At 49.7% G+C, this 21,587-nt stretch overlaps 1 protein-coding gene across 4 annotated transcripts in view; it reads right to left on the reverse strand.

Annotated features, from left to right (window-relative positions):
* GMDS (GDP-mannose 4,6-dehydratase) overlaps positions 1 to 21,587 on the reverse strand; it is a 455,535-nt gene that overhangs the window by 395,263 nt on the left and 38,685 nt on the right. Inside the window, exon 1 of one of the 4 annotated variants that reach the window (XM_064476120.1) lies at positions 4,609 to 4,680. The exons of the other annotated variants lie outside the window; for them this stretch is intronic. Within the exon in view, the coding sequence (XP_064332190.1) occupies positions 4,609 to 4,647 (39 nt within the window). The 5' untranslated portion in view covers positions 4,648 to 4,680. Of the gene's footprint in view, positions 1 to 4,608; positions 4,681 to 21,587 lie in introns of those variants that run through there. 4 annotated transcript variants of the gene reach the window in all.

Below are 21,587 nucleotides of genomic sequence, written 5' to 3' on the forward strand. Positions count from 1 at the left end.
ACTTACCGGCTATGATGGTCATTATAAATGAATTCAACTTCCTGTGAAAGCCTCTCAGGTTAGGGGAAAAAATAAGATACCACCTCTCAAAAAAAAACAGGTCTGATAAACACGCAGCAGGTAAACATACAAGAGAGGGGGCGGCGACACTGACATGAGACAAAGCAGATTTCCAGGCAGAAGCTCTGAGCGGAACAATGGTTAAGATGGAACGGCTGTGAATTTTTGTGTGTCAAATGTCACCGGCCTGAAGAGGAAGCGAAGCTGCTCCAGGTGCAGGGAGAACAGGCCCCACAGAACCCAGAGGGCCACAGCGCACGCGGCTCCGCCTGACGGACCGGCAGGGAAACGCACAGAGCGCAGCGGACGGGAGCCATGCAGCTGGTGGAGGTAACGGATTTCTATCAGACTGTGTAACTCACGTATGAAAAATTACCTCGCTTCTAAGCATGAATGGAACATTTAAAAAAACTGATACCGTATCAGGACACAAAGAAAACCTCAGAAAGTTCCCAACACGTATAAATATAACAAAGCCACAGTCTCAATTTCCAAAGCAGCAAAATTAGTGACCAACTTTATATTTAAAATATTACAACCCCATTAAAAAGAAAAGAATCCTACAGCCTTATGTACATGAACAAGTGAAGACGTCCAAGGTATGTCATCAAGTGAGAAATCAAGGCTGGAACTACGTCACCACGACTCCTTCTGTGTTACTTTTAAAACAAAAGAAAGATCTATGCAGATAGTGTCAATAAATATGGCTTCTTCCCAGGAAGAATTACGTGCTACCATGCTGTTCTCTCCTGAACTGCTTCCGCTGTCTGGCCATGAATGGCTGCTGCTTTTATTACCTTAAAAATATTAATAGATAGACAGTGGGGTTGTGGGCGCCTCTTCACTCTTCTCTGGATTGGAAAAAAATAGCAAACATTATTTTTAAGTAACATTTAAGTGAAGAAAAACTTTATAGTAAAAATAAAGCTGAAACTGAAAAAAAATTAAAAAAAAAAAAAAACAACTACACTAAGTAATTCATGGAACAAAAAGGAAACCAAACCTGCAATTTCAGGTTACCTTAAAAATAACAAACCACTACTTATCAACACTTAGGAAACAGTCAGATACACTCCAAAGAAAACGTATGGCCCACAGCCTTCCAGCGTCACACAGGCAAACAGAGAGCTTCCTGTCCCCCCGCTGATACCTACAGCTCCCCCCAAGGACGGGGTGAGCGGTGGAAACTTTCCGTTCACTGTGAGAAATCGAACGAGCGAAAGCACAAGTCCACAGATTAAGCCAACACACCTCAGAACGAACCCTCTCAGGCCACCTGCGCCAGCGGCGGGAATGATAAAGCTAATGCACACCAGATGCGGCCATGTTGTCCCAGGCCCGCAGGCGCAGGGGGCAGGAAGGCAGGCGGACGCGCGAGTTCAGGGTTCAAAAGCGGGGACTGAGGACACAGGAGAGTTCGCCGCGCATTCCTGCGTCTCCGTGTAAGTCCTCAGTCCTGACTGCGCGGGCACACCCTGCAGCTGTACCGACAGGCAGTGCAGACGGGAAGGTCCGTTCACGTCAGTCGTCAGGGAAAACGGATTCACCCGACCACCTGCAAAGGTCGTGCTGCAGATGAGGCGCAAAGGAAGACAGCTCGGTGTGTGAGCCCTGCAGCATCAGTCCCCACACGGAGACAAAGCCTGCACTCAGATTATAAATGGGCGCGTCCACGTCCGCCACGTGCCAGGCTGGCGTGTCGCTAGGTCAGTTTTAGGAACAGCTTCTACACCTCAAGCACCTGCGTGTCAGGAGCCAGGTAACACTCCCCCTCATCCTAAGGACTGGAGGGGGCAGGCGGGTGTCACCAGTACACCCAGGAGCAAATCAAGCTGCACCACCAGACAAAGGCCAGGTCACCAGCAAAGGCACACATCGGGATTCCAGCCCCAGGTGCCAGCACAGCACAACTGTTAAGCAGAACGGAGAGGCTCAGTGCCAGGTTACAGACAAGTGGGCCCTGGCAAACACCACCTAGTCCTGCACCCTGGACCCTCTCACTTGTTCAGTAAATGTTTGTTGAGCATCTTCTGTGTGAAGGTTCTGTGATTAGATGCTGGAGGCTCAGAAGTGTCGAATCTCAAAAAATGTGAACTTTCCTGCCCACTCAGGAAGCCTGGGGATTCGAGCAAATGCCTGCAAACGCACTTTAAGAAAAGGTCGAAGTATTTCCTCCCATTCTGTTCTATCAAGGTATCTTCAGGCCTTACACAGAAAAATTTAGAACTCCATGTTCAAACCCCCTATTTCACTTTTTCAAAACTACGCCTGCAGAATCGTTCACATTTTTCTAGATAAAGAAGATTCTTCTGTTTTAAGGGTATGACTGTCCTGATTTTTTTTCATTTCATTTTCATCCCCAGTGCTATTCAGATGGTCAAAGAACAATACAACAAATGGGAACAGAATTGAAAGGCGCTGACTTTTTTAAGGCTCGATGACATACTCAAAATACAGGAAGCAGTAGAAGACCTGCAGCTGGGGGCGGCGGGGCCCTGTGCGCCACCTCCCTGTCCTTCTGTGTGGGGCAGGGAGGGGCCGCCACCCAAGCGCACCGCGCCCGAGACCCTCACCCACCGTCACAGCCACCAGGGGGCCGGCAACGTGGCACAGCCCAGCACAACCGTGTCCAAGACCTCCCCGAGGACTCTCAGGGCTGGCCAGATTTGGGGACCTAAGAAACCATCACATTTTGGCTTCTTGGAAAAGATGTTTTAGTTATTGACGTAAGTTAACGTAAAAAGCATTCATTCAAAAAGAGAAACAGTGCATCTCCAGCTGTATGAGAAGGGCAAGTGCAAGGTGACTGAAACACTGTTAGCCTTTAAAAAGGCGCAGCAAGTTCAAGCAGTTTACAAATAACAAGAACACGGCTCCCGGGCTCGACAGAACTAAATCAAAGACTTCCTGAGCTCAAAGAGGAAACTCTTGGGCGAGGAGACTCCACCACGCCCTTGAGGAAGGTGAGTTCCATGTGGGGATGTGACCCCCACGGCCCTGCAGGGACCCCCGGGGGAATGAAGGCAGGCAGCAGCCCTGCGGCCCCGGCTCCATCACCGCCCCCGGCTCCACTGCCCCCAGACTCACGCCAGGAACAAAACATCCAGGAAGGCTGTTCTCAGTGACAGTAATAATGCCTGCTTGACACCTAACACCCTCACAACTGTTCTAAGCACTTTGCACTTATTAAAAACTCAGTGTCCACGCGCACAACCAGTATTGTCTCCATCTGACCAGGGCTGTTTTTACTCCCATTTTACAGACGAGGAAACAGGGCAGGAGCAGTGCTCCCACCAGGCTGCCCAAGTGCACGGCCATGTCACACAGAGCCCCTCAGAGTAGAGATGTTTGGAAAAGGTCAAGACTCATGATGAAATCTGTGACCAGCACCCCGCACAGTCGCCAGTCTGGAGGACGGCTGAGAAGCAGACTAGTTCTGGTGTGCACCTTTCCCGGGCAGCCTGACAGTCTGGAGTCACCTTTTTCACCATTTGAATTTACTAAAGAAAAAACGGGGTATCAGCAAACACAAAAGTAGTTTTGAAAACAAAGTTCAGGAGCGAAAAGCTAATATGCAAGTTGCATTGTTCCCTTTTTTTCTCTCATTGCCTGAAGGAAAGGACACTGCATGGCAAAGCTGTAGGACTGCCCACAAGGCCACCCCTCACCAGCTGGGCAGCTGCTCCTCTGCAGGGTGAGCTGACACAAACACCTGCCAGCTAAGCAGACACACAGCAGGATGCGCGTCCGGAATAAGCAACAGCTAACGTGGACACATCCTCCCAGCGGTCCAAAGAATTTTTCTGAGTTTCCAAAATATTTGATTAACAAACAGATTTCTTTCTCCAACGTCTCTGAGCCATGAGAGCCAGCTGGAGGCTCCTAGTGGCCTACTTCACTAGGGATTTCCTCGCCAAGTCACCCGTATTTCGTAAGTCAAAACTGTGGAGTCCCACTTTCAAAGGGTTTGTGAGAAGGCATACAGGAGCAAGGAAGGTAACACTTCTCAGTTCCCAACTCCCACCCAACCCTCTTCAAAAAGTGTCTTTCCCTTCAACAAATGGCATCTCTGTTCATCCAAATTATCAAGACAAACACTTAGGATCCACCCTGGCCTCCCATCTTTCCTCTCCAAATCCAGTCAGCAAGTCCCATCCGTGCAACTTCAAACCCCACACAGACGAGTCTGTGGTCAGCACCTTCCTGCCCACTCCACCGTCACTCTCCCCTGGAGGAGGACACCAGTCTCCTGACGGGTACCTTCTCCTCCACTCCTGAACCTAACGTCCACATTGCGAAAGCCATCTTTTTAAACTAGGAATGAGAGACCACACCATGTCCCTGCTGGAAACCATTCGACAATCAGCCAGTCGGCGCTCAACCTCGCTGTCAACATCAAGAGGCCCTTGCCCACCTCCCAGCTCCTCCTCCTCACTTTCTTACTGTGCGCCCGGCCTCTCCCGTCCCTAGAACAGAACTGACTAGGCTTGTTGCTGCCCGGAGGCCTAGAAAGATCTCTGGATCCTCAGACTTTAGCTCAAATCTTACCTTCAGGGCGGCCTTTCCTGACCTGCACTCACCCGGCATCAGCACCTGCCACTCTGCCGCAGAGTACTTCTCACGCTGCCTGTGATGAAAGGAGCCTTTCTCTTCCTTTCCAATCTATCACGGAACTACTTTTTTATAAAGTACAGTAAAAGTGAGTTTCTTTAAAAAATGGAATAAAAAAGAAGACGTACAAAACATACCCTTGAAATTTCAATTATTAGTGGCCATGGTCAAAACCCTGCCCTAACACGTTCCCACAGGGCATCTAGTTTCCTGCGCGTCTCCCAGGGCCTGGGCACACGGCCACACTCCCCGCTTGGACACACTCGGCACCGAGTCGCTGTTTACTCCTGCCATCGGCACCGGGCGCTGTTCTGGGATGGAGCTGTGTCGATGGATGGCAGAGCAGGACCTGGCTCACAGAGCTCGGGTTCTGTGGGGAGACCCAGGGCGGGGAGGGGGGCAGTCAAGACCGCAGGCAAAACCAGGATCTGAACTCCACTGTGACGCCAAGGCCTTCCCTGGCTTCTGCAAAATGCTCAGCACTTAGCTGATCAGTGAAGACTGCAAGAGAACAGCCCAGCTAGACGGGAAAGGTGCACGTGGAGCCATGTTGCACAACAGCCTAAGCATTTTAGTTTCACGTCAAGAACAACAATTCCCTCCTGCAGAGCACGATCAGGCGCGCGGCGTGCCGCCGGCCCAGGTGCAGCCCTCGCGTCCACACGCATCACCGTCTGTTCCTGAAACACTGCACCCCTCTGACTGCATGGTCTTTATGTTACACAGTGGTCAAATAACTGATCAAAATCACTACTTGCAATTTCCAATGGTCACAGCGGCACTATCAACAGTCAAGACATGGAAGCAACCTGACTGTCCATCAGCAGGTGAGTGGATAAAGAAGTTGCAGTCTACATATAGAATGGAATACTACTCAGCCACAAAAAAGAATGAAATGTTGCCATTTGCAACAGCACAGATGGATCTTGAGGGCATTATCCTAAAATGAAGTGAGTCAGACAGAAAAAACCAAACAGTGTATGATATCACTTATATGTGGAACCTAAAAAATAGTACAAATGAACTTATTTATAAAACAGAAACGGACCCACAGACATAGACAACAAACTCACGGTTACCAAAGAGGAAAGGGGGAGGGATAAACTGAGAGTATGGGATTAACAGATACACATCACTACACATAAAATAGATAAAAAAGATTTACTCTGTAGCACTGAGAACTACATTCAATATCTTGTAATAGCCTACAATGGAGTCACAAGAGTACAGATATACACATACATAGGTACAACCAAATCACGTGGCTGTACACCTGAAATTAACACAGTGCTGTCAATCAACTATACTTCAATTAAAAAAAAGAGTGTTCCTGGAGGAGATGCCCCACACGTCCCCAACAGGAAAATGACGTGCGGGCTGTGGGGCTTTGGGGCAGAACCACCCTCAGTGGTGTGGAGAGAAGAGGCTGAAACGCACGTGGCGGGTGCACCTCGTAAGCGCTGTGCCGAGGGAGCAAGCTGGACATCAAATACCACACGTGGTCTGATTTCAGCCGAAACGGACCTGCGGTGGAAAAGTCACAGCAGTGGGTGCCCCTGGGAGAGGCGAATCGCCGGGGAGGGAGCACGAGAAATGTTCTGGGGAGATGAAAACATTCTCTTCTTCAACTGTGAAGGTTATATGGGGGCTCTTATTCCTCACAACTGCTCGGTTTAGATTCGCGCCTTTAAAAGTACTTACATCTTACGTCACAAAAACAAGGGACTGAAAAAGTAGCAAAATGAGGAACGGGGTGAAGCTCAGATGACACAGATGGGGCAGACCCTCAGCAGTGGCTGAAGCTAGGGATGGGTCCGCTAGGCTGTCGTGTTTATTTTGTGTACGTTTACAATTTTCTGTAATCAAACACATGTAAAAAGCAAGCTCTGTCTACAGTGCCGGCTGGGAAGAGACTGGTTACTTGTGGGGAGGAGGGAGGAAGAAAGCGAGTGTCGGGGCCTGAGCGAAGCCGATGCCCGTTCTTGGTTGCACAGGTGGACCCACTTGCGACAGTTCATTGAGCTTTACACGACTTCCGCACGTATTTCTGTGTGTGCGTTATAAATCAATAAAAATTCAACCAGATATTTTCACAAATCCTAACTAAAAAATAAAACTCACTACTTCTAAACGTGTGACCAATCAGATACCAGTTTTGAGGATCCAACAACGAGGAAGAATTACACTACATCTTCACCAGTGTCTGAAGCCAACAACAGTGGCCCTCCAGCAGCCACCTTACTCACTTCCACAGCTGAGCCGCCAAGATTTGTGCTCAGTGCCTCCGGCCAGCGTCCTTCCACCCTACCTGCGAGTTCCTTCACCCACGTCCCAGGTCAGTGAAGACACTCAGAATTCCTCCCACGGCAGACTCGGTGCCTCAGCAGACAGTTCCAGCTGCCACCCTGGGGCCAGGCTGATGTTAAACCTGCTGCATATATAACTACTCTTCCTCAGACCTCGTCAGCTGGTGGTTAAAAATGAAGCCCGTTCAGAACGTGCTGGGGCCCTCCGGGGCCACGCCCTGAGTGTCTGGAGTCCCACACACAAGCTCACACCCTCCCCACTCCTGTTCCTCCAGCTCCTCAAACCCCTCAGCTGATACCATCCCCATTTTACAGATGAGAAAATGGAGAACCAGAGATATTTAGTAAGTATCTCTCAAAAAGTGAATCCATTGACATACATGTGTTAAATTTTTATTCTATTAAACTCAGCATGATGTCTGCAGCATTGATTCTCAACCTGGATAAGCTTCATTCACCGAAGCTGCCGCTACCGAAGCTGCCAGGTGGCACAAACACAGCCATCCTGGCCCCAGAAAGCAATGAATTTCACCACGTAAAACCCAAGTGTGCATACGGACAAGAAGAAAGGGGAAGACAGGAAGATGAAAGCTGCTCGCGTTTCAGGTTTGCTGGGGTTGTTGTTTTTGATGTGCAGTGTTATTAGAACATTACCTGTGCAGCAACTGCAAACTCACTCGCTTATGTTACTGCAGCACAGAACCGGGCCCACCCCTAAAAATAGGAAAACCAATTACTGGAACCTGACCTACATTTACCTATTTAGCTTCACTGATCCCCAAAATAAGGCCAAGGGTGCCATTTGAAGATGTCCGCTAAAGCAACTGAAGACGTGAAGCCACGCGGATGGAGGGCCACGGCGAGCCCCACCCCGCAGCCACCGCTGCGGAGGCAATGGGGACCCAGCCCTGCGCCACTAAGGCGAACTTGCCACCAGCGCTCGGCTCTGCATTTGGTGTCCCTGCCAGCTGCCCTCAAGCATTCACTCTAACACACACTGAAGACCATTGTTTAGTTTGTTTACTAATTTAAAGAAAAAAATTCCATTCTGTCAAGCAAGGACTGAACCACACAAGCGCCTACACGGGTTCACTTATCAAGATGTGACTAATCAAGGCGCAGGGCCGAAGCCACGGTGGCCACACGCCACACCCTCCCAGGGTGCTGTTCTGACCCAAACGGGCACCTAAAAGCAGCTGTTGCTTGAGCTCCTGCCACATTTCAGAAATAAATACATACGGAAGTACACACATTTATACATAATGCCATATGTGGTAAATTCGATACTTTCAACTAAAAGCAGGGCCTACTGTTCAACATTAGTGATTCTCTACGTTGAAAAACAGTAACTGTTTTAAAACCTTTGCCAGACCATTAGAATGTCGTACACATGCTGCTCTCAGGGTGACCACACTTGGTGTCTCACTACGCAGCAGGGCTGCGTGACTGATGTTGCAATGGCAGCACTCAGGACCTGCGGTACTCCTCCTTCAAAGTCATGTTCACAGACTACACCCAGCTGGGCTCAGCTAGCCCTTTTCAGCGCTGGGGCAGGAGAGATGACGCCGGCAGCCGGTCAGTGGACTCAGGCCGAGGAGGGACCTTCCTGTATCTCCAGACTCTGCTTCAGCTCCACTCTGCTGGCCGGGGCGAAGCCACAGTGACTAGCAGACCCCATAACGTGCTTGGGAAATAAGCCCCATTCTTCCATTCATCACTCGACAAGCATTCACAGTTCTCTGGATTCAATTTACCTGTGGCCCCATTAGTCACGGCCACAAGCTTGACTCTCAACCCAGGAGACCTAAGCTGCTCCCTGGAAAGGTACCAAGCTCTCAGACAAAACCTGAAATGGAAGCATGGAAACGCCTCGCAGAAAAACCTCGCGTCACGAGAGAGACAGTGCTCGGGGTGTCTCACGTAACCCCTCGGCCCGCTGCCCCCACCCACAAGCCCACGAGCGCGGTGCCAACACGATTCCCCGTTTCCAGAAGAGAACACTGAGATTTGAAATGAAATTAAGTGCCTCTGCCGAGGACAACATGTCAAGCAAGCAGGACAGAAGGACCAGCACGCGGGGCCGGGACTCCTGTCTGCCTTTCCTCCCGTTAGGGGTGACAGAGGACGGCGTCCACACGAGGACGGAATGAGCAAGGTCCTCACGCTGAGACTGCTGTTTTCAAAAGACTGGTTGTTCAAAAGTGTTTTCAATACAGTCACTTACTAAGAAGCAGAAAGTTATGGATTGAAACCAGTACTCTCATTTCAGAGTCAATGAATTCAGTTCTTGCCTCTAAAACACCAGAAAACAACACCCATGGGTAATTTCCCCCGGAAGCAGAGACGCCCGGTCTCCAGGCTCCATGTGGACCGGTCAGCTCAGCTCGGGCACGGCCAGCACCCACTCCACGTCCCTCAACAGCGGATAAGTCACCCGCCCACACAGCCAGGCCGACAGCCGGCCAGGCCCCCAGGCGGCAGGATGCCCATCCCCACGGAGGAGGGAGGGTGCCGAGGGAGGCAGCAACGGAGGCACAGGGCTCCCCCTGCACAGAACGGGGGCATGGACTTGATGATTTTACCCAAATACTCGGAATTCTCTCCTCTGACACCAGGTCCAATGTAGCTAAAACTCATCTGTGGTCAAATAGAAGTAATTTTAGCTTTCCCATATTTAATACTTTACTTCCTAAACCAAAGGTTATTTAAAGCTGCCTATGAAAACAGTATCAAGAACCTTCTTTCAGCCTCTCCCGCTGCCTCACTGCAGCGTCTGATAGGGTCCACCACAGTCACATCACCAACCGGCCCCTGGAGGTCCCCGAATGCTCCTCTGCAGGGATGGGGTTCATGCTGAACTAGGAAAAGGTAGCGAGGCTGCGATTCTTGTTTTTTTAATTGAAGTCTAGTCAGTTTACAACGTTGTGTCAATTTCTGGTGCACAGCGTGGTGTTCTGGTCACACAGATACACACATGTATTTGCTTTCACATTCTTTTCCATTATAGGTTACTACAGCATAGTCAGTGCAGTCCTCTGTGCTGTACAGAAGAAACCTGCCGCGTGTCTATTTTATACACAGCAGTTAGTATCCACAAATAAACTCCCGACCTTGCAATTCTTACTCCTTGCAGCAGGGGAAGATTTTCTGGGTGATTTCAATTTTAAAGAACCCACACATGGTTGTTGCCTCGCCTGGAACATCTAAGGTTCCTCACTAAACATTGCAGGGGTTTCAAGGTGAGTCTCGGTTCTCAAGGGGCTCTATGCACAACAACAAGGACAGCCAACAACCAAGAAGCCATCACGCACAGTGGATGACTCCAGGGCAGACGAGGGCACGTCCGGGAAAGGAGGGACCAGGCAGCCTTCCTCGAGCACCTGACACCTGAGCTGGTCACGACGCACAGGAGAGCAACAGGGAGAGGCCCCCGTAGGGACACGCGTCCCCGCAGGCAACAATGTAGCGGTGAGGACAGGGGGACAAGGGTAGAACCACAGTCCCCGTCCACCTCGGCCACACCAGCCACACGCAGGAGACCGAAAGCTGTGCGGACCCTGCGGAAGGGCGGGAGCGCTCGGCACTGCAGTTACCACACGATACCAGCAGGTGCTCTCAGAACAGACCTCACACGTGCCTGAACTGGGGGGCAAGAGGGGGCCAGCAAAACCACCGAGACCGCAGATCCCAGGTGAGGGTTAATGAAAACAGACAGGAACAGTGGCACCGAGAAGGGACGAGGACATCAGAAAAATGACAGGGACAGAACACACGGCAGTAAACGGGCTGAGGACAAAGGGAGCAGAAAGCCATTCAGAGGAACAGACGTCCTGAGCCTGCGGAACGGGGGGCACAGATCCAGCCGACAGCAGGACTAGGAGTTGGGGGCAGTCAGGAGGACAGACGTTTCTTTCTACCTGTGTCGTCTCCGAGACTCAGGGGGAACAGCCAGCAGAGACACAGAGCGAACCACCACAGGCGCAGGCTGGTCTTCACCTCTGCGGGGTCAATTTCCCAGTCCAGGGCGGCGATGCCCTAACCCACACAATTCTTTCATCAGAATCGAAGCAAAGACCCCAGTCCGCACCCTAGGAAATCCTGGCTGACTGGGTCTGGACAAGGCCCGGAAGCAAGAACTGGAACCACGGCCCTGTGGAGCCCCGCTCGCTCCGCAGGTCCTCTCCTGCCGTCGTAGTTCTGGGGACACCTCCAGAGCACACTCACTTTGATGGCATGTGCAGAACGAGAAGCCAGGACGCCTCTCTGGAGGACTGGAAACACGCTTCCGTATCTGACAGCAATTCTTCTCGGTCTACACTCCACTGGTTTGGGGGAATGGCTTCCACATTCTACCACGTAACTGATGACTAAGGTCTACCAGTACGAACCACTGTAGCACAAGACCAGCTCTGCTCCAACTTTGTGTGACCGAGATACCTGTGGCTCCATGACTACCAGGTTGGTGACAACGTGGAACAAGCCACTCTCCTTTCAGTGACGGAGCTCCGGGAGCTCTGGGGATAGCGTGTACAGTTAGCGTGAACCTTTCGCAGACTTCGGTAAGGTAACATGTATTTCAGCAGGCCTCTGTCTGACCCTCCACGTCTCCTGTCTCCTTTTCTCCTCAGTTTCAAGGCAGAGGTGAGGTCGTCAAGTCAGGAAGGCAACCGAGCCAACTGAAAACATTCAATCTCCAACTTCCACGTAAAGTACAAAATGCTTTTTCTTTTATATTTTGTTTCTAAAGAAAATAACCAGGGAGGGGGAAGAGCAGGTGTGGAATGAACACCTGATATTACGAACCACGGGAATTTTACTTGTTTAATATTTGTAATAAAAGAGCAAACAGTCTCGTATTAGAGAAACCCGGACCCAGTTACTGCCAGCTTTCTGTTCTGCTAAGAGGCAGCGAAGGACAAGCGGGCACACACCTCCCGCTGTGAGACACTGCGCTCTCTTTACACAACGCTTCTCACTTAACTCTGACAGCGATCTTACTAGGGAGGTTGCTTCACTGTCCTCGCTTCTACAGATCACAGAGCCGGCCCTGGGACACGTGAGGTTTTGTTCGCAGTCCCCCTGCTTGTAAGGGGCAGAGCTGAACTGCCACCAGGGCTCCCCGCCGCAGCGGCCCCTGCCCAGGACCCTGAGGGCCGGCTGCGACAGGAGAGGACGCGAAGGTTGGGGGAACAGCTTATCTCAGTAATGACTCGCACCTGACTTTTTCTGGATCCCACCTGCGACCACGTCACCTCTCCTTCCCTTCCACAGCACACATCTGTGGTGTCGCATTCAAGGGTGGGCCCTCTCGGGAAGGAAGCCAGTGTCACCACCCTCGACTCCCCAGCACCCATCACTACCAGCCACGAAGACGGCTCTAGACAGTGGGGGTGAATGAACATGGCCGGGCGGTTTGCGGGAGATGCACCCCGGGCTCGTCCCCTTCAGGCTCTGGGCATTTCTGGAGACTTCCGGGCTGCCGCAGCGGGGCGGTGCCGTGGCACCTGCTGGGAAGGCCAGGAAGGCTGGGGTCGCACTGCAGTGCCCGGGAGTGCACAGCCAAAGACTGTCCTGTGTCCCCACAGCCTCCCAGAGTCCTGCTGGATATTCCTGTGCATTTAAAATAATCATTTACAATTATCTGAGGATGAATCCAAGTGGGTTTTTACAGACACAAAGCACAAGCTACAAAGTACGGGTTAAGAAAAACTACCACTTTATTCCAGACTTAACCAAACTGGACCACCTTAAAAAACGGTGATGCCAGCAGCACGGCTGCCAGCACTGCCGAGCTGCACAGCCGCCCACGGGCGTCTCGGTCACACCTGTAGCCGCCACGCCCGACCCCACACGAGGCGCAGCAGAGGCTCCAGCGCGGCAGCGTCCACACATTCATGTGCAGAAACACAGGTTCCCTTATCAACTACTTTCCTTTCATTTTTTTTTTTTGGCTGTCATAAAAACATTATATGGATTTTTAAAAAATTTAATGTATGTAGTCAAGAGATGTTATCCATGAATTTCATTTTAGGATTGTAAAGGCATCAAATACTCCCAAAATGGCCACATGGACCCGAAACAGGGGAAGCTTAGTGAAAGCGCTGTAAAAAGAGGCGCATAAATACTACCTTCCTCCTCAGTTCAGCACGACGCAAGTCAGGCCAGGCGGTTCCCACGCCTCGGGAAATCCTGACTTAATCTCAGCGTTGTCAACAGCTGGCCTGTGTGCCTGGGGGGAGGCACCGACTGATCAATGCACTTCAATATTCTGCACACATCAGGGCTTAATTTTTAAATTCACTGTAATTTCGGAAGCAACATACAAAAAAATGAAACAAATTTAAAAGAGTTCTAAAGCAGGAGGAAATGGCATTAAAATATTCACAATGCAAAAAAAACTTTAAAGCCTTATAAAGAAATAGGAAAAATAAAGTTGGGGAAAATGTGCTTCACGATTCTTAAAGGTCAGCTCCTTATGGGACATTTTAAACACACACACACAAAGTTGTTTAAACCCAATAAATACATACTATGTAAAAAAATATTGTAACACTAAATTATATCCTTACATATTTTCTACCAATTTGACTTCCTTCATCAACTTGCTTATCATTATGACAAAAAAGATTCCAAGCCACCAAAATAAATAGAAGAGAAGCAGAAATAAAAAGTGCTACCCACACACACTTTTTGTTGTTTTATTTTCCTAATCATGGGGGAGGGGAAACATGCAACTTGGTCTACACTGTTCTCACACAGCAAGAGTTTTTTAAAGTCACATCAATTTCCTTGACAGAAATTAAAACCTTAACAAAGGTCCATTGTTGAAGACTCCTGGTTACCACATGGCTACCCAAGTAAAGGGGAAATCAGTACAGGCAGTGGAACGTATATCAAGGCTTTCAGACCCAGGAACACCGCTCCTGACCAACCACAGCCAAGCGACGGCTCTTCTGTTGCTCACAACCACTCCTCAAACTTATCCTGGGAATTACCAGCCTCTGCTTCACAAAAGAGGACAAGAAAACAGCATGTTTAACAGTATCAATGAAGATTTTGGTTTTCTTTCTGACGTAATTGCACTTGCATAACGTTAACAGAGTAAATAAAATCACGGCCATCTTAAAACATGTTTTTAAAACCTCATTTCATTCTTTTCTCCAGCAAAAGGTTTAAGAATTAGTACAAAGAAGAAAAAAAAAAAACCTGATTTGAATTTCACCTTCCTTCCCTTTTCTATTATGTAATGCAAGTGACTCTGTCCAAAAGCTGAAGCAGAAAGAAAAAGACCCACATAAACAGGAAACTGGACACTAAATTTTTTGAAGAAGTGTTTTATTTTCTAATTGCCTTAAGCTTACCAAGAAAAAAAATCCTAATTCCAGGAAATCTGTGATTGAAAATTAAAAAGTAAAAAAACCAAAATGAAGATGCTATCCCCCGATCTACCAAAAGAAGTACCCAAGGGTTAATTTTACTTGCACTTTATTGCACGTGTATTCTAAAACAAAGGAACTGTTTTGGCTTCTTAGTGCTTTTTGTCTAGTGTTAGTGGTAAGCTACAGAACAACTCCCTTCTCATGGAATAAAACAGGTTTTAAAAACCCATTCTTCCTGTGAAATAAGAAGTCCACAAAAATTACGTGTTGATTTCTCAGGTGCTGTCTCCTCCCTTTCCAAAGAACAGAAACATAAAATAATATAAACCAGCCTGACTGAGTTTCAAAATGTCTATTAATTTTATTTGTAACTGTGGAAAGTATATGTCAAAATAAATAGCAAAGTGGATTATCATAACATCCTCAAATGACAATTTGGGGGCACCTACTTCAGCCAAAAAGGGAAATACTGTTCAAGCTTTTATCTAAGCCTAAGCAAAGCACTGTGTGTGGACCCGAAAGCTTGTAAATCCTAGCCAGGCACACAATTTCTGCTTTAGCTCTCCAAGACTGTGGGGGAAAAGTCACTTCTCAGAGGGTTTTCACTCAAGCGTCTCAGGGCAGAGCTGAGCGGAGCTGGCAGGGACTGGCGCCCCCTGGCGGCAGGCCTCGCTCACTGCGCTGGCCGCACTTCCTGGTCCGCTCGCCGTCGAGCTGACCGAACGCACGCCCACCCCAAGTCAGTGACAGTGCACGTCACACCGCACAACTGCACGCAGAGGCACTTGTGGAATTAACTGCTGCTGGCCGCGTAAGGCCAGGTGAGCCTCTTCCCCGCAGGTCTCTGCGACGGTCCTCGTGGACTTCTGCGTGGCAAAGCCCACACTGAACACCGAATCCAAAGAGCTCAGCAACTGGAGACCACACAGCAGGCCTGCGGGTGGCTTTTTTACGCCTTGCCTAGGTCTGGGCAGTTCAGAACAGAGCAGACGCAGCTTCCAACGGGACAGTTTTCACTGTCAACAAGGTAGTGAGAGGTGCCAAAGAGACACGGCTTGAAAAACAGAGGAAAGTTAAAGAGGTGTTCTCTGTCTGTAAGAGGAGAGTTGCAGGATGTCAGTCTCCACGACTGCTTGACATCAGCTCACGTCCACCACAGGAACTCCCAAAGAGACTTCAAGGTGCTGGGATTTTTACAGAAGCAGAGTGTCCAGGGCAGACCTTCCCCTTGAACGAGAGAAGCCTCCCAGCCAGGGACCTGAGACAGGCCTGGCGGTGATGGTGGCCAGGATTACATACAGCCTGACTCCAAGTGGGGAAAACAGTGACACTTTCAGTCTCTCAACCAGTGACGGGGGCGGGGTGGCCTGTCTGGCAGCAGCCCCACCCCCTCCCGGGGCAGGCAGCCGCCTCACCGAGGCTCCAGCGATCTGGTCCGTGAAGAACCACCAAGCCCAGCTCTAGCGGAACCAGCAGCTAACTCACTCACGACAGCCTCTGCTCCCCCGATTTTCCTGGGGGGTGGACGCGGCACCTCCAGTCAAGGTGCTCGCGCCCCGGGCTCACCCGGGTTCTGAGCCACACAGTGTGCCGGGTGGAAACACGAAGGGAGAGGAGGCTCTATCCATCCTCCAGCCCAGGTTCTTGGTGGAGGCGAGGCTGCTATTAAAAGACCAGTTTCCTGAGGGAGGTAGATAGTTTTAGGAAAAGACCATTTGGCTGGAAGGCGGCGGCTCTCTGGCCAGCTGTTTCTCTAGCTCCTTGTGTGGTCTGGAGCAAGTTGCTAACCCTGACCACGTCACTGGCCAGGTCTATAAAAATGACTAGACTTCCCGTAAAAAGGCCTGCCTGGTTCTGCACCATTTGCCTTCGCAGGGGAGCACCAGGGTGTGAGCACATCCAGGAGAGGGATGCAGGCTCGGGACACGGTCGAGGGGCATTTTCCCCAGTGCACATCAAAGGGTCTCATTTCCCTGAAACGCTTGAACCAGACAATATGGCTTTAATTTTCAAAACTTCCTAATTTTAGGCTACCATGAAATAAACAGCACTGTGAGAAACCAGGGCACTGCTTTCCCACGAGGTCTGTGGCAAGGCAGGGGCGACAAGGAAGAACACTCCTTAAGAAGCCAGCCTTCCCTTAGTCTTACAGTCTGCAGGGCCAACAGTAGGTTTAAGTCCCAGTCTTTCATGCGTCTCTTTAAGAAACAAAAAGGGTGCTGGCGGGAGGGGCTGAGCTTTTGAGTCAGAAGGTCAGGGTTCAAACCCCAGCTGGTCATTCACCACCAGGGAGACGCTGTCCCATCCGTAACAAGGAGCCGGTGAGAGGCGCCCGCAGCAGGTGACGAGAAGGCACTCGTAATTTCCTGAGGTTCGCAGCCCCTGCAAGCTGAAACCAGGGCTGGCTGATGACAGGAGGAACAAAGAACGCAGACCTCAACCAGGAGCTAGAGGGCTGACTTCCTCGACCATGACGAGCAATCCGGACATGTGGACACATACACCCACAAACACACTTTTGCACATGCACACATGCCTACATGCACACACATGCACACACCTACATGAACACACACACCTACATGCATACTTTCCCATATGCATACATTTATACACACCCACATGCACACACCCACATGGGCACATAACCACATGTACACACATGTGCACACAGACACATGCACACCCACATGAACACACATGCATACACACCTACATGCATACTTTCCCACATGCATACATTTATACACATGCACACACACCCGCATGCACACACCCACATGCACACACGCACATACACAGACACACGTGCACATACCCACGTGAACACACATGCATGCACACACTTTCCCACATACATACATTTATACACGTGCACACACACAAATGTATGTAATTCCTGAAAGACTGTACGCGTCCTCAAGAGGTTACCTTGTTAGCAGGTATCTCAGCACTGCCCGCCTCATTACAGGAAAAAATACTGTAAGGAAGAGAAATACGTCCAGAACACGGAGAGGCTCGGCCCGGCTGAGCGCGCGCGCCCCGCCCCTCCTGCAGTGCCGCAGCTTTCCGCCCGGCTGGTTCCTTCCCGCGCCGTGGGAAGCGTGATCCGACTCCGCAGTGACTGGAAGGTCTAAGGTTCTACCAATTTCTAATCGCGCCCCAGGGATCACTGGGTTTAGAAACAAAAAGGGGAGGGAACGGAGCGGTGAAGGAAAAAGAGCTGCAGACAAGAACTGAGAAAGGCAAGCTCTACTTTCCTGAGAGAAGGCACTTCACAGAATCAGAAAACCATGGCTGACTGCATGAGACCGGAAACGGAGAACTGTCACAGCCTCTGCCCCACATCAGCCTTCGCACCAAGTTCGAGGGTGGGCCGCCCGGGCACCCCGTGGGGCCCGGAACCCAGGCGGCGGAGGCCTCAGGCCCCGGACCAGCAGCAGCACAGCCGTCCGCCAGGCGCCGCGGGCCCACCGGTGGCCGCGCCCAGCTCAGGGAAGAGGCAGGAGCGCTCGAACGAAGGCGGCAACGCGGGTGAGGCGAACGTTCGCGCTGCTGCCCTAGCGAGAGAGCGTGCTGTCCTTATTCACAAAGCTGAGCCTCTAATTTCTAACAATCTACTCATTTGAAAAGTAATTTCAACATTTGAAATATTAAAAATGCAATTTTGAAATGCAATTTCCTATTTCATCATATAAGACTTTATAATCCAATATTGTTCAATTTTATTTGTCCTAATGGTATATATATTTAGTCTAATTTACTGTGTTTTTAACTGTCATGTCCACAATACATGGTGTTGTTTATTTAATAATTGAGATTTCCCTAAAACCCATTTAATGAAAAAAATTCCACTTTTATGGATGGCAATAAAAATTAAGTATTATACTAAAATCTCTCTATTAGACCTTAACAGGAACCCAAAATAAATTAACTCCCTGACACAACAACTCACCAGCAGCTAGAGATCTTTATACAATATAAATCAGATGTCCTTTCACTGGCTCCCCATTTCAACTGGGATATAATGCAACCCGGAAACTACAGGGCTGGCCCCCGCTTGCTCTCTGCCCATCCCCCCCAGCCCCAGCCACTGCTGCCCCAGCACCTCCTCCGAGCTGCTGACTCCTCCTGTCCACTTTTCAGCTCCTGGGACACCTCCTCAGGAAGCCTGCTTATCCACAGCCCACTGCAGGACCCCGGCCCACGGCCCAAACTACGCCTGTTCCTGAAACGGTTCTCATGGTATTTCTCACCTGTTGAAATTATCTTCACTTATTTCCGTCTCCTTTACTCAAGTATGAACTTCTTAACAGCAGGACTCTTACCTGCCTGCCGACCACTTTTCAGCAGTACTGAGAAACAGTACCAAGTACAGAGCAGATACAGGGAATAACTGCTTAAAAACAAACTGGAAAGTCTGAAAATCATATTTCCAAAAGATAAAGGGTTTAAAAATCCCAAATCATATAGTAAACACCGTTCCAGCCCAGAGCAGACTGGAAATACTAGTTACATACAAATACACACACGCATGCGCGCACACGCGCACGTACAAACGCTGTCACCTGGAAGCCTCACTCTGGGTACGAACACACCCATCCACTGACTGAACAAGTCTGCCACACATCTCGTGTGTCCGGTGGCACTCCAGGCAGTAGGGACCCGGTGGGGAGTATAATCTTAGCCCCTAAACTTCAAGGGGGATGGACAATGCGCATGCTTTGGGTCAAAGTGCTGCAGAGAGACTTGGGGGGGCAGAGGGGCCCCTGTTTACAACAGAACTCAGGGCAGCCTCGTGAGGAGTCGGCATTTAGCAGGGCGGGGAAGGGAGGCGGTGGGAACGGCCCGTGCAAAGGCCCTGGGCAGAGGGCACCTGGTGCAGTCACAGGATGGCAAGGCGGCCGGCGGGGCTGGGCCAGAGGGGAAAAGTGGTAGGAAACAGGGTTGAAGAAGCAGCAGGAACCATTTCCTGAAAGGCTACAGGCCCGTTAAGGACTCTGGCTTTTTCTGAAAAGCACGGGTTTTAGGGAGAGGATGGCATTACACACGAAGGGTCACACTGATTCACGGCACTGAAGAGGATACAGGCAGCGGGGTGGCGGCAGGGAGACGGGGTAGGCGTCACTGCAGATACGTGAGGACTAAGTGCCTAGGAAGCTTCGTTTTTTCCAAATAACTAAGACTTTCAGAAGTCTGGCCTCTAAATTAGTAGATCAGGGTGCTATTAAACTCAAAGACACACAGTTTTAGATACACAATACAAACACTAACCACAAGACAATTAGTATCAGACAAAGAAGACTTCAGAACAAGGAATATTCCAGGGATAAAGAAATGGCAAGCGAGTGACTTCATTTTTTAAAAAACAGCAATCTTTCTTTAAAAAGTATGAACTCAGTGACAGGGCTTCAGATACACTAAGCAAAAAAAAGACGCATCAATTCATGCAAGAGATCAGGCCGCCCTCGAGGAAGTGGGAACAGCCTCTCAGAGGCTCCCCCGGGGCTGGCCAGTCAGCGCAGCCTTCCTGGCATGAGAACCCAGTTTGGAAGAACCCAAACGACTGCTCGTTATAGTCTACGCTGGGAGGTACCACCTTGGTGCTCAAGGGCCCGCCGCCCTAGGACCCCTGAGGCCCCACAGCTCCGCACTCTTGGGTTCTTTCTGTGTTGCTGGCTTGTCCTCAGGCCCGGGCACGTGAATTAAAAAGCTGGGCGAATTCTTACACGAATGACTGTAATAGCAACCACCTGAAATCTGGAAACTAAATTCTATCCTGAGCCAGACAATGCTGCAACATTTATGGGTCAAAATGGTGGCATGTTGGTGATTTCACATGGTTTAACCTAGTACGTTGAAAAGAACAACATAAATCATGCCAACAGGTAGTTATTTCATTCTCAACAGTAAGCAAGCGCTCACAGACGCAGCCTGACTTCTGATGTGACCGTTCAGCGGTCCCCGGATGGCCTTTTCTCTCGTGGGCTGTGTGTTGGGTCCAAGCTCTTTTCGTGTGTTTTAGTTCAACCCATTGTGCAGATGTTCAACATGGTAACAAGAAAAATCTCAGATGAGCACAGAAAATTCTTAAGTATTCTGAGTACGAAAACGATTTTTTTTTTAAAACTCAAGCCTCATAGAGTGGTTTTAGGGGGAAAAAAACTTTAAAAAATAACTCAGTATCCACTACGGGGTCCTTTCCAATACATTTATGTCAGCCACTCTTGTTGTTGTCAACCAGCACGACCTCATAACGAATAATGACATGATGGCCAAGCATGCCTCGCCCCTGCTGGCTCCAGGAGCTCGATATGGGCTTCGCACAGTCGTGGGAGACTGCCGCCCTTCTCAGTTTCTTTGTCTTCAACAGATACAATTTTCTCCAACATCAGTGTGCCTGAATGTCTGGTTTCAACTCAAATGCTCATTTGACTACCTTGCAATTCTCTCTGTGCCCCTGACTGGGCGGAGGAGCCTGACTATGTTCACGGGGATGCAGCTAACCAATGAAAACCACGTACACAGGGGCAGCCATGATGGCCCACAGGCCCAGAGACCGACATCATGGAAAGGGGGTGGGGGGTGGGGAGGCCCGGAGGAGCTACTGAATTTAACACGGCACCAAGTTGGTTGTGCTCATCTCAACAGAATGCACTGCTTCGGAACTGAAATTCCTCTCACTCTAATGAAGACGAGCTGTGCCCTCGGTTCTGGACCATAGTGGACAGGGTCTGATGCAGAGGAGGAAACAAAGAAGGTCCCCCAGATCACGGTCACACTCCTGGAGAAGCAACCCCAGCCTTTCATACGTGACAGGTTCTGCAGAAAGCCAGCTGGAGTCCAGCAGCTAAGGCCTCTGGGTGGGGGCCATGCACCCACTCTGCCTGGAGTAGTCTGCAGTATTTTCATTTGAAAGGTTTCTAAGAACTTCTCTTGGTGTGTCTTGAATGGTTCATACTTGTTAGTTTTATAGGAATGTGTGTTCATAGGAAGCCTGTTAATCAAATTGCCAACATAAATTACTTTTCCTCATTTTTGAAGGCCTGTCCAATTAATAAAAGGCTGATGCTTATGTACTGAAGTTATTTGAGGCCACTGGGGGGCTGGAGGGAGTTACATTTATTGATTCAATGTAGTCTTTCCTGTCACTTTGAGGACATTTATTCAATTTTGAAATGAAAAATGATGGTAAAATTGGGAAAGAATATGTACGAAAAGAAAAGTATGA

This window comes from Camelus dromedarius, chromosome 19, assembly GCF_036321535.1.
Source record: "Camelus dromedarius isolate mCamDro1 chromosome 19, mCamDro1.pat, whole genome shotgun sequence".
Taxonomy (NCBI): Eukaryota; Metazoa; Chordata; class Mammalia; order Artiodactyla; family Camelidae; genus Camelus; species Camelus dromedarius.